Below are 14,409 nucleotides of genomic sequence, written 5' to 3'. Positions count from 1 at the left end.
TAAAATAGGTAAAACAGTAAGTTCAAACAGCCACTATACTTATGGGTTTTTTTTTTGAAATAGCATATATATACTCATTTTAAAAAAGGTTAACTAGTGAAAATATTAAGTAATGTTTAAGAGTAATATCTGTATATAAATAAAAATCATATTTGATGGCAATTATTCTTTTCAACCAATGTTTAAGTTGAAACCTTGCTGAATTACGCAAGCCTTGACAAGCGGGATTAGGATGATATTTTAAATTCTGTGCTAAGCCAGCTCTTTAAGGGAGTTATAATAATATTTAAGAGTAAGGAAACACAGTCCAAATGGTTAATGTGCTAAAGCACTAAAGTGAGTGCATCAAGTTGCTGACATAGGTAATAACACTGGTCAATTCTACATTCAGGAAAAACAAGATGTCAAGATAAATGAACTGATAAATTATTCAGGAGAAATTATTTATATATGAAGCAGCAGCTAGAAAAGATGATGCGTGCTATTCCACAATGGAACAAAGATCTAAGAAATTGATACATTAAGGATTCTCTTCACTACAGAGGTCAGAGAAACTAAAAAGAACAATGTTCTGGACAACAGTTATGACAGGAAAACACTGTAAGGGATGAAAGCCTGAGAAAGCACAAAGACAGATCTTCACAGCAAAGCTAATTTAGAGGTGACTGTGATCTGAGGTATATTTTGAAACAAAGTAAGAAAGCAAATCTATTAAAGAGATGCTATGAACAACTAGCAAAAATGTATTGTACATAAAAGCTAAAGAAAACTGCAGTTATGGCAAGGAACATAATCACGCTGTTCTGAAACACTGGCAAAAACTGATTCCCCACCATGCATTTTTGTCTTCCTACTTAGTAACAGAACTCAGTATTATTTGAGCAGCAGTCCACCCAGCTAAAACAAAACACAACAATATTCTCAGCATCCCCTGCAACTAAGTATGGCAGCTAAGCGTGAACTAAATTCTGGGAAACAAAACGTAAGCATCAGACTGGGACTTCTAAAGGCAGAAGGGGGCAATTGCTCCTTCCTTTTCTCTGTTTATTAGAATGTAGCATAATAACCAATGAGTGGCCTTGAAAATATAAGCCATATATAAAACATAATGGAGAAGCAATATAGGATCCTGGTGCTGCCAAACAAATTTTGACTGTCTCTGTCTAGATTCTTACATGGGAAAGAAAAAACATTTCATTCTTATTGAAGCCTTTATTTTTTTCCTCCTGAAAGATTTGACCAAACCTAATTCTAGCTAAGAGACACACTTATAAAAAGATACATTTGAGTTTTATACTAAAGTCCAACCTACCTATGGAATAAAGATCCATGTGAAATTAAAACTAAAGAAGTGATAATGCATTGCAATTCAGGTAAATAAGCAAAAGAAATACAATGAAAATATAATAAAGCCTAGCTAAGAGGTTCTTAAACGAATAGATGAACTTAAAAAGGCCTTAGAAGCCCTAGAATCAAAAGAACACTTTTTAAAGTATGCCCACATGAAGGGGATCACTTCTTAAGTTATAGAAATGTCTACCCAGTATGCTATACACCTATAACTAATATAATGTTGAATGTCAACTGTAACTGAAAAAAAAAATTTAAATAAAGTATGACCTTAAGAGAAGATTTAATCAAATACTCAGTGGTATCCACGATCCCTCTAGAGTCTTCAAGTTTTTTTTTTTTATCCTTCCTGTCACATTTCAAATACATTTCTCATGTCAGATCTTTCAAACATCTGGCTAATAATGAATCTGCTATAATATAAAATATACTTTTACTTTGAAGATATGAATAAAAATTCCCTTTGTTAATTCTGTCTCCAGATGAGTGTCATTCATCTTCTACTCATTGTCTCTTACCTCCTCGTGGTAATTCTGTATGAAGATAAGCCAGTCCTCTAGTCACAGAATGAGCCAGACGGCAAGAGCTTACCCAGTCACTTGTATGGAGACTCAGATACTTGCATAGAGATCCCTATATAGAGGAAGTAATATTCACACAAAAAAAAGAAAGAAAGGGGTGGAATTAATTTACTTGAGAAGGTAAATGAGCAGCCTTATAAAGGATTTGTATAGGTTAGGATTCCATGGAGATCTAAAGAATTATGACATTTCAGAATCTCGAAAGAGTTGGTGAGACATTTCTGTGGGTAGAGACATGGAAAAAAGAATTTAAACATTATCAATTTTTATTTTTCCAATATTAAAAATTATGAAGGGCTATTTCATTTTAAACACTTTGATTTATCAAATTAAGGCAGAAAAAACGTCTTTAGACTCCTTCTTTATACTGTTATCTCTTATTCGCACAAACACAAATTACATTGTTATGTTTTACAAGCAGAAAACAGGAGGTTTTGTAAACATGTATGTGTCAGTGCTACTCAAACTGCTCATCCACAAAGTATTTAGTACCACCCAGGGATTGTTGGGATAAGGAGTTTGCACCAGAATGAATGTTAATCAAAGCACTGCTTCCTTCATCAAGAAAGTCAGTGGGGGGATTAAATGGTTAACTAGTGACTTAGCTGATTCACCTTCTGGTGTAAGATTTTATCTCATTGTAGACCCCTAGGAACCAGTTTGCAAACCAGTAATGTTCTACATAACAGTGGTCCTCTTGAACACCTGACTGACTGCTCATATAAATGTCAGTTTATTTTTTATGAAGAACTTACATTGGGATAATATTCCATCACAAGCAAATACTCCATGCGTCCATCTGCTGTGACTCTCTCATCTCCAACTATGAAGCGAGCAATGTTGTCATGTTCCATCAAAGGCACTCTGTAAATGTTCTTCTCATTGATAAAATTCTGACGGTTTGCAAATGAAAACACTTTTACAGCAACTGGACGCTCATCTAAGGAACCTTTGTATACTGCTCCATATCGACCCCGGCCAATCAGCTGCAAATTTGTTTTGAAGAAAGCAAGGTTTTAATTCATATCACAACTGAACAATCAAATTTACTAAATAAAGTGTAAGTCTATATGTGTGTTACAGCTCTCTATTGCTTAAAGTTTAAATTACTGCATTATCAAGGAACTAATAAAATCCACATCTTGTATGGCTCAGGAAGCTCCTACTAGACTCAGGCCTCCCACAAATAGCAACTATAAACTCTGAACAAAATTGTAAAAAAAAAAAATCTAAAAGTGCTAGAGAATGAACAAAAAGAGGTAGAGTCTGAGGGGAGTCAACACTTAGAAGAAAGGAATGGTACAGGATGAGCTACCCATTTTTATAGCTTTTCGCCTGAGAGCAGTCAGAAATCAGCACTGTGCAGTGGAGCTAAAAATGCAGTAGAAAATCCATAATGTTTCTGGCCCCAAGAACCAGAGGGCAGAATTTGGCGCAACCAAGGTTGCTGGAAAGTGAGGGGAGAATTCCAGAATGGAGAGTCAAAGAGTGGGGAACCCAGTGAATGCATGGGACAAATTCCAACTAAACCCGACGAGTCTGCAGTATGTCCAACCAAGACAACTGCATACTAAAACAAACATTGAAAATGAACACACTTCAGAAGAAGCTAAATAACACAGGGTCTCCACAATATAACACTCACAATATCCAGGATACAATAAAAAAATGCTCAATACACAAAGAACCAGCAAAATGTAACCTGTTATCTTCATTTTTGGTCTCTGGGGATTTCTCTCACTTTTTACTGAAAACAGGTTAGGCACTTACCACCACTTATTTCAGGACATTTGTTATATTTCATTCACTATTTCTAGGTTAAAATTTAAGAAACAGGTAAACTGCCCTTTAGAAAGGTAACAATACATATTAAATCAGCAATGCTCGGGAGTGTTTATTTTACTCAGTCTAGGATGAAAGCCTATGGTTTTAATTAGTAATTTTTTTAATGTAAGTAACTTGGACATCTTATTATACATTTATTAGCCACACTTACTTCTTCTGTGAATTGGCAGTTCATCTCTTTTGTCCATTTTTTATGGATTATTTCTTTTATGTTGATTTATACTAACTCTTTTTCAATTCTTTGTTTCTGTGTTGAAATACTTATTTTGCATTTGGCTTTTAACTTTGTTATATTTTTCTCCCAAATGGAAGGTTCTTAAAATATTTTATATATTTAAATCTACCATATCTATTATTTAACATTCTCTGGTTTGGAGATCATAGTTTATTTATCCTATTGATCACAATAAAACTTTCAACATAGGTTCTGAGAAATTACCAAATGAAAATTAAATTCTATGGAATGTATAATAGTTGTATGTACCTATGAAAAATAGAATATATTCACACACAAAGAATATTTATTTGGCACCTACTATGGATTCCTTGCCTGGCACATTCTTCTCAGCATTTCACATATCTTTATTCCCATACTCTGTTCAAGTCTGTATTCAAAGGTCATTTTCTTTCTAAATATACTTTCTTTAACAACCCCCTTTCCATAACTTTCTTATCGCCTTATCTGTTTTACTTTTCTCCATAGCACTTACTACTACTTGACATAATATACATTCATTTACCTATTTGTAGACTCTCTCCCACTAGACTATAAAACTCCAGAGATATCTATATTGTTCGTCTACATTCTCAGTGCCTAGAATAGGCCTTGGCACTAAACTGATACTCAATAAATGCTGGTAGAATAAATGAATGAATGATTTAGTGAGCGAATGAAGACACTGTCTCAGATTATGGGGCAGAAAGAATGGTCCATAATCTAAGAGCAATCTTACCTCCAACAGTTTCAGATTATCTAGGTCAAGAGAGGGCTCTGATGCTGCTGCCTCCATCATGTTCATACTGTGAAGACCTTGTTTACGGTCTCCTATAGGAACAGGGAAAAGAAGTTATTAATGTGTGCTTCTCTTAAAATGAAGATCTTTATTACACATTGTATTATATTACTGTTAAAAAGAAAAGCTACCGAAGGGTAGATAGCAAGACTTACGCCTGATGTAAATAGAAGTAAAACTATTAACTAAACTAGGAATCATCTATAAACAAAGATGAATGATGAATAACATAAAGCTGAATTCTGGCAGATGACTGCAGCAACAGACCTAGTGTAAAACCTTAAGAAATACTGCCAAACATTAAAGATAGTTTTATTAAAGTTATTCAAGTTAATAAATAAGTTATTCAAGTCAAAAATGATTTCCTAAAATGCTCATCACCCTGAATTTATTAGAACCAACTGAACATTTGGTGATACTGAGGAATTACTGTTCTTTTTTTGTAAGATGTGAAAATGGTATTGTGGTTATATATTTGTGGTTATATATATTGTGGTTATATAGTACTAAAGTATTTATAAATAAATGAATGTTATCTGTGATTTCTTCAAAATAATCCAGTGGCACAGAAGGGTATAGTGAGTGGGTTATAGATGATACACAGATTTGGTAATCACTGAAGGTAGGTGATATGTATTTTGTATGTTTGAAACTTCATAAAAACTAGTGGAAAAAAGTTTGTTAAAACAGAAGATGGGAGCTACTGTAGCACAGAGATTTTTTTTAGCATGGAGATTTTTAAAGGAGAAAATAAATTTTGATTAAATGGCATGTTTAATAAACAATAGGATAAAAAGTGGTATTTTTACCTGTCAGCATCCTGTATCCGAAGCATAAGGCAACTATCAAAACAGCTAATACAGAGACTGATGCCAAAGCAATGATTATTGTCTCATCTCGGTTAAATGAATGAGGTGGACCTAAAAGAAAACGAATTTTAAAATGCAGTTATCCTTAAAGAAGATGTGGGCTGGCCTGGGCCCGGTGGCTCAGGTGGTTGGAGCGCCGTGCTCCTAATGCTGAGGTCACCAGTTCGATTCCCACATGGGCCAGTGAGCTGCGTCCTCTACAGCTAAGATTGTGAACAACAGCTCTCCCTGGAGCTGGGCTGCCAGCGGTTGGCATGCTCTGCCGCAGGCTGCTGTGTGCTGCCATGAGTGGCTGGCTGGCGACCGACTGCCTCAGCTGGGGGGCAGCGCAAGGCTCATAATACCAGCATGGGCCAGGGAGCTGTGTCCTACACAACTAGACTGAGAAACAACGGCTTGAACTGGAATGTGGGGGTGGGGGACAGGAGGAAGAAAGGGGGGAAAAAGAAGATGTGGTACATATATACGATAGAATATTACTCAGTCATAAAAAAAGAATGCAATCTCACCATTTGCGACAACATGGATGGACCTCGAAGGTATTATGCTAAGTGAAATAAGTCAGACAGAGAAAGGCAAATACCATATACTTTCACTTACATGTGGAGTCTAAAAAGCAAAATAAATGAACAAAACATAAACTCAAAGATAGATACAGACAACAAATTGATGGTTGCCAGATGGGAGAGGGCTTGGGAGACTGGATGAAAAATGTGAAGGGATTAAGTATAAATTGGCAGTTACAAAATAGTCATGGGGATGTAAAGTACAGCATAAGGAATATAGTCAATAATACTGTAATAACTATGTATGGTGTTAGGGGGTACTCGACTTACCAGGGGGATCACTTCATAAATTATATAAATGTCTAACCACTATGCTGTATACCTGAAATTAATAAAATATTGTGTGTCAACTGTAATTGAACAAAAATTTTTTAAATATGGTTATCCTTTTTTTTCAGTATTTTGTTATATACTGACAGAAAGTCTGTATCACTATATAGTGAAATCAGCAATGTTTTTACATCAAAGGAAATAAACATAATAATAAATTTGTGATAACAGCAAATTGTATATTTCATCATACAGATTATCTTATATAGATTTAACACTGAAACACCTGTTAGTTATGCTCCTGATTATTAAAATATCAACTTATCATGGAACAGCATAGACAGAATAGTGTGATATAAGTATAAGACAACAATCTTTGGAATCACATTTGGTTTTAAGAGTTAACATCACTCTCTCTATGGCTTTTAGTAAGTTTTTTGACTTTTCTGATCTTCAATGCTCCCATTTATAGAAATAGTACTCTCTACCTCACAAATCTCTGTGAGGCTTAGATGGGAGTCTAAGTACTTAGTACAGTCTTGAGTATACATTATCTATGCAATAAATGGTAGTTATGTTTATCAAAACTGATATTACCATTATTGATGAAAAGAGCATGGCTTTGCAGGCAGTTAAATCTGAACTGGACTTGTATCTCAGTTCTTCTACTTACTGTATGACCTTCGAAAAATTTCTTCACCTGCCTGAGCCTGTTTATATACTTGCAGAAAGGGAACACACATATCGAAATCACAGGCCTATCATGAGCATGTAATTCATTTCATGTGTTAGTTCCATTCTATGGATCAAATCAAGTCTAGAGAAACAACTTTTAGGATGGATGTCCACAAAGGGAGTACATCCAGAAGACATAAAAGTATGAGAACTCTGAAATGTGATGGGTAGAAAAAACTAGAGCTGTGCGGTATGTTAAAGGAGAAAATTTGAGAGCATATGATAGCTGTCTTCATGTGGAAAAATGACTTGAAGCTACAGAATAACAAGATCCAATTAGTGTGTTCACAGACAGCGGTTTTTATTAGCTCAGCATACAGAAGAACTCACGGCTTACAAAAAGTACTGTCTAAAATGGAATGAGTCACCCTATGAAATAGCTGTTCATCTTTTTTTTTTAACTAGAGGTATTAATGCAGTAGTTGGTAATAATGACCAGAGGCTGGGCTTGGTAACTGCTAAAATCCTTATTTAATCATTATTTACACTCAATCAAAATCAAGCATATTGTATTTTAAGTGTTTCTCACTTTGGACATTATAATTATATGTTGTATCAAACGAGAAGCCTCCATGGCAATGTCAGAAGCTTCTATGGCAAAGAGTTCCTCAGATGGACATTCCTGTTCTAAATGAATGTATCTGTCTCATTCAAGTCAAGCACATGAATATTAAAATGTCAAAACAATATTTCTATTGAAGGATCTGTTGAAGCACTGTAATGCTCTTTTAACTTGCAGGACATTTAATGGATTTTTATAGACTTTACCATATTGATCACTGTACCTACTTTTAACATATAGAATAAGCTATAGGAAGAAAGCTGCGTATAAAAACTCATTTTGTCACTAGGCATCACCTCTCACACACTAGGATGGCTATAATTTCAACACACACACACACACACACACACACACACACACACACACACAAATAAATAAATAAAAAGTGTTGGCAAGGATGTGGAGAAAATAGAACTCTTGTATATTCCTGGTGGGAATGTAAATGGTGCAGCTGCAGTAATAAACGTTTTGGAAGTTACTCAAAAAGTTAAATATAGAATTACCTGAGACCCAGCAATTCCACTCCTAGGCATATACCCAAAAGAACTGAAACCAAGTGTTCAAACAAAAACTTCTATAGGAATGTTCTTGGCATCACTAACCACAATAGCTAAAAGTGGAAACAACACAAGTGTTCATAAACTGACAAATGAATAAACAAAATGTGGTTTACCCATACACTGGATACACTAAAGGTCACATATTCTATGATTCCATTTATATGAAATATCCAGCATAGGCAAATTCAAAGAGACAGAAAGCAGATTGGTTACCAGAGGCTGGGTGATGGGAAAATCTGTAGTGATGCTCATTAGGTATGCAGTCTCCTTTTGGGTGATGAAAATGTTTTGGAACTAGATTGAGGTGATTATTGCACAGCACTGTGAATATACAGAATGTCAAGCTTTAACATGGTTAATTCTGTATTATATGAAATACAGTATACATTTTTCATTCCTTCTTAAACTAAATATATTGGAGTAAATTTTTTTTTCTATGTGACTGGGGACATAATTTTGAATAGCAATCTGTGGTGATACTCTAGGGCATCTGAGGAATTCTCAGACCATTAAGTGTTTTTAAATGATTGCAACTGATTTCCAATGTTTCCACCTTATCCTTTGTCTGCTAGCTCTTTGTGATGTTGTCAATGTGCTTGCCTTAATGTTTGTTTGTTGTTTTTTTAATCTAGTTTGGGCTTTAAAAACAGATGGCCTAACTTGTTATAAGTGAATGTAAAGTGTAAGAAAACAGACTAAAAGATGAAGGGACTTTTCTAAAACATTATGAGTTTTAATACAAAAATTTTGTAGTGTCTATTTGTGGCTACTTGTAGTGAAGAAATCTCAGTTACAGGCCTGGTACTGCGGCAGTCCATGAAATTAGACATTATCAGAAATCCACTGAAATTGATTTCCCAAACAGCATTTGGTGTGAGAAATTGCTCAAGATGTCAAAAACAGATCTGCTCTCCCATAGTGCAGCTATTGGTGCTTTGCAGGGGGCAGGTGAGGCCTGTCTGGCTGGCCTTTTTTGAAGACACCAGCCTGTGTGCTATCCATGCCAAATGCGTACAATGATGCCAAAAGACATTCAACTAGGATGCCACACATGTGCTTGAGAGAGTCCCCTCTGATGGGAAAAACTGCATTCTCCAAAAAAATTCTTTTTCTCTTCTTGTTATTGGTAGTTCTGAATGTTAGACAATTTTTCCCCATATGGTAAAAAGGTACCTACCCAAATATATGATTGTGAGGGGAAAAATAGAGAACAGAAATCAGGTATTGACAGTTTTTTCCATTTTTATTTGTATGTGAATTTTTAATATAAATGAGGGGACATAGAGCGTTAATGCAAGTCAAAATGTTTCAATGAACAAGTTTCAAGAGTTCAGCTTTATAACAATTATAAACAAACCAGTTAAATGTTTCTGAACAATGCCCGCGTCTGGGTATTTTAAAAACAAGTAAATTTCTTAATGACAGCAACTAAGTGGTATTTCTAGAATTTTTATCATAAATTCTGTCCATTCACTGTACTGTTCTGAGTTTTCCTGTATGCAAGTACATTTTTAATGTTTGTTTTCTATGCTATTCCTATAACTTTGCTATTAAAATACATTAAATTATTTTTTAAAGAAGTGGTTATACTAGGTGACTTTTAAAGTCCTTCTAATTCCAAAATTCTGTGTGAGTCTTCTAATGTTTATTGAAGGCTCAGCATTCTCTTTGCCTTTATTATCAAATTTACAAACGGCAACATATTTACATAAAATATTCATTAACCCAAAATCTGAAATAGAAATGATTAATTCATTTAATAGAGAGGATGAAAAAAGTATTAAATAGATTTTTTAAACATGTTAAAAACCATGCTAATAGTTAAATATCTCAAATGGAAAACTTTCTAGGATATGTCCCATGGTCTAAAAATATGAAATCCCTGAAAAACTGCCAGGAAAAATATTTCAGCATGTGTACTCACATATGTGTGCAATAAGAGGCCTTTAACAGAATAGTGCTTTTGTTTGTTTTTTAATCCTTTTTTTCTTTTTATATATTTATGCTATACCTGAAATTGTCTTGTTCCCCTAGCCCTAATAAATCCTCTTCTTCCTCCCTATTAGCTTTCTCAGTTCAATACTCAGCCAAATGTAAACACTGCTATGTATGCCTGCGTGCAGTGGCTAGGATTGTACAAGCAAGTGCTTCCTGAATGCAGAACAGACAGGGAACCCCTGTCTGCCTCATTGGAGCCTGGGATGTTTCTGTTTACAAAGCCTGGAGCCAGGCAGGGGCCACTACTGGAGGCGTGCTGTCTGCTTCCTTGCTACACTCAGCCTTTGTCTGGGTCTGTGTCAAAGAAAGAACAACATTGTTACATGTGCAGCAAGCAACAAAGGAAATCTTAAATATAACGCTGGTGGTTATGTTGGTTCCTAAATCTTTTACAACTCTGTATGAAAAGGCAAATTTAGGGATTAGGTTGTTTTTAACATTTTTTTAAAGCAATGTACTTTTCATAAAAGCAGAGAAAAGCATATAAAATCAAAACAGTTAATGTGATCAATCAGTTAAATTAATTCCTTACAAAATAATTCAGATCGCTAAACATTTCTGTAATGATACATTAGGCAGCTCAATGTTTTGAACAAATATTTTTGTAAGGAATAAACAATGTTGGTTTAATATGTTTAGAATGGCAACTATACAGTAATCATAATCAGATTAATGTTTATGTTTAATGTCCTAAAAACAAGTTGAGAGGAGGCAGATTTCTTGATTTTTTTTTCCAAGTTGGTATTTGACACTGATTATTTAAGACTATTTTAAATTTAACTTGCCTTAATCATTGTGAATAGACTTAGTTTGTAAGAAACAAACACGACAAATAACAATAAACAAAAACAATCCATACTTTGCTGAGTCCAGGCATTTTATGGCTAAATTATAAAAGGAATAGTGGAAAACTAAGGGAGAGAGAAAGAAAAACAATCTGAATTAAACAAATAAACAAAAAAGGTTTGAAAAGAAAATAGGAAAGACAGCCAATGCCTATCTTTCTTAACTTATTTCTTTAATTAAAGAATTAAAACAGTTAATTACATTTCATTGGAATAAAGTCATTAAGTAAGTGGAAAAAATAGCATTTAAGTAAATAGATTAAGAATTTTTAATAAATGCAAGAAAAAAGAAGATAAAGATTAATCTGCAGACTTGCTACATTTTTTTAAAAATCCATTAAAAGTATAATGAAAACACCATTAAATATGTTCTCAAAATGTTTTTGGTATAATTCTACCAAGCATTAATTGCCTCTATTCGGATCAGAATTTATTTTTCAGCTTTATACATAGACTAAACCAAAAGGTATTATTACTCCATGTAACAGTTTTGAAAATAATCACTTAAAACTTCTTAGAAAGCACCAATCAAGATCCCAAAAGCCTCATTGAGTAAGAAAAGTGAATTTGGGCCTAAATTAACATTAGAAAAATGGAAATCTAATCACTTCAATATTCGTTATTTAAAACAAAACCACATAAAAATTCTCACAATACAGAATCAAACCTAAGAATCAAATCACTCAGAGATCCCTACTCAATTTTCCTAACTGGTCTACAAATGATACTTCTAAATTCACAATACACACCTTGTTCTCAGAAAATGACCATGAAATAATTTAACTATAAAAATGGAAGTTATTTATCTTCCAGCGTTTTGTGCCTTGTTTCTTTGTTCAATAATATGTTTTGAAGATTTAACCATGCTGTTGTGTACAGATGAAATTCATTCAGGGTTGCTTTTCTATATAACAAATACAGTTATTTTCCCCTGTAATGAGTCTAGGACTTATTATAATTATAATTAAAAGATCACTGTAGGGTAATCCCTATGAAGCATCACAGAAACATTCCTGAAAGGTATACATTTGGTGTTTCAGTTCTATTTAGTACTTTTAAAGTGTCCAGTTTTGTTGGAAAGAGAAAAATATTAAACAAAGCAGACAAATGAAAAGGCTGCACATCCTCTTGCTGTTGCTAATTTTTTGGCAGCAGAGGCAGTAGTAGCTAGCAACCAAGAAAGCCAGAGTTAATCAAAGATGCACTCTAGGTTAGGAACAGAGCAGAAAGAAAAGCGTGGAGATTGAGAGATAGGATAGAGGGAAATAGGCATACTAAAAAGGGCTTTATGAAATTAGCACTTTCAGAAACCATCCTTAACACTGCAGGTATTCCCCCACTCTCTGAAAGTTCACTTTATGCCACACCATTTTTTACAAAAGATCTACACGAGTACCTGTTTTCGCTAACCAAAGAAATCTGAAGAGGATTTTCACTCTTACAAAAAAAGGAGGAAAGCAAAAAATAGCATTCAACGTTTCTTTTGCAGCGAGCCATCAGAGAGACAGCTCGCAACCCGAGCACTGCCAAGCTTTTGCTGCAGGAACTACACTCAGTATCTTAGTATCAAGCTGCCATAGCTTTGAACTGTGACTGTGAACATCTGTGCTTTTTATCTCGATTTATTTTGTGCATCTGTTGGCAGCAAGATGCGTCCTAAGGTAATTGCCTCTCCTTTACACCATTTTGGCTTACAAAATAATTTCATAGGAATGCTCTGCTTCGGACAGCAGACGAAACCTGTATCTGTAACGATTGGAATCCTTGAGATTCATCTCTTCAAGAGTTCCCAGGCTGTTCCTTTATCCCCTAACCTCACAAAGTACCTACTGTACCTTATTTGACAATTCTTTAAGAGGGACCTTCTAAACATGCACATCTGGTCTTCCATGAAAGGGGAGTAAAATGAATAGTGTCTCCATCAGATCAGCATTGATTATTCTCACCCAAACTGTCCATAAATGTTTGCTCAGTTCCTACAAATTCCACTCCTTAGACAGTGAGAGTAGGGAAGTAAATTGACAGAAAACCTGGGGCAGTGATGAGGCCATCGGAGTTTAGAACAACTGGTGCTGGTACTGTATCATTTTCCAACACAGGCACTTTTTCCCATCTCCTTAGCTTTGCTTTCCCCAAGCTCTCTCTTGTTACATTTTCTTCTCTTTTATGTTCCTTTCTTTCTTCCTGTACATATTCCTGTCTGAAAACCTGTCTTAGAGGCATTCACATGTCCTGCTTAGAAGCACTAGTGACATTCTGGGCAATACAGAAAATTCTGTTTAGTCCAACTCTATCATGGTTTTCAAACAAAGACAATAAAAACCTTAGCTATGAATTTTGTGAGATAAAAGCAACTTAAGTTTAAATAGTATTTTAGTATTGTATCAAATTGCAAAACAAACCACATTAACCTTTTTAAATGAGTGGTGGTTCAGTAGCTCAATTCTTTGATAGATCCAACTTTAAAAAATTCATCAACTAAAAACTCTGATGTGACAAAAAAGAAAAACGATTGATCCTTATAATAACAGCCAGGCTATATTAAACAATGTAGAAAATTATATAATGAAAACATTTGTATTAAAAGCTAGCAGAGTGGGAAATAATTTTGATTTATACCATTTGTGGGTACATTTTGGATGTCCATTCTTATATACAATAACTGTTGTTTTAAAAGGAGTGAAGAATTTATACCATACAAAAAAGAGTTAGTACTAAATATATAGGTGCTAAAAGAAATCTGCCTTTTAAATTTAGAAAGCTTCCTAAAATTCTCACTTCCTTGTAAGAGAACTATATCCACATTCTTGCCATGGCCTCATGGTAGATGGAATGTATCCCCCAACACACCTTGACTTCAAACTTTGCCATGGGACTTGCTCATACCAATGGGAAATTGGCAAATATAAAATTAACAGTGATCTAACATACGCATGGGTAATTGTGTTTGCACTCCTTGTGATCAAGTAATACACTATGAGAACTAAATATGAGTTCATGCTTTCCCTTGATACTGAGCCCCAGAAGGAGAAGCCCTGAACTGACCCTGCAGCCTGGGGCTAAGTCCAGCCTGTAGCAGGCAAACTCCCAGCTGATCTAAAGACCTGTGATCATGAGGATAAATTCTTGTTGTAAAAGCCACTGAGCTTAGAGGTGACTTATTGATGAAGTATTATTGGCAATAACTGACAAATATATGAACATACCCACTACTA

General features: G+C 34.6%; 1 protein-coding gene across 1 annotated transcript in view; it reads right to left on the bottom strand.

The window, feature by feature from the left end:
• Positions 1-14,409, bottom strand: part of BMPR2 (bone morphogenetic protein receptor type 2) — a 135,285-nt gene that overhangs the window by 27,752 nt on the left and 93,124 nt on the right. Inside the window, exons 4-7 of the mRNA XM_019726836.3 lie at positions 5,599-5,709; positions 4,730-4,821; positions 2,687-2,917; positions 1,869-1,983 (exon numbers count right to left, since the gene is read on the bottom strand). Coding sequence (XP_019582395.2) covers positions 1,869-1,983; positions 2,687-2,917; positions 4,730-4,821; positions 5,599-5,709 — 549 coding nt within the window. The remainder of the gene's footprint in view (positions 1-1,868; positions 1,984-2,686; positions 2,918-4,729; positions 4,822-5,598; positions 5,710-14,409) is intronic.

Source organism: Rhinolophus sinicus, chromosome 17 (assembly GCF_057876585.1).
Source record: "Rhinolophus sinicus isolate RSI-liver-muscle chromosome 17, RSI-T2T, whole genome shotgun sequence".
In the NCBI taxonomy this organism is placed as follows: domain Eukaryota; kingdom Metazoa; phylum Chordata; class Mammalia; order Chiroptera; family Rhinolophidae; genus Rhinolophus; species Rhinolophus sinicus.
This window is presented reverse-complemented; position numbering and strand designations above follow the sequence as displayed.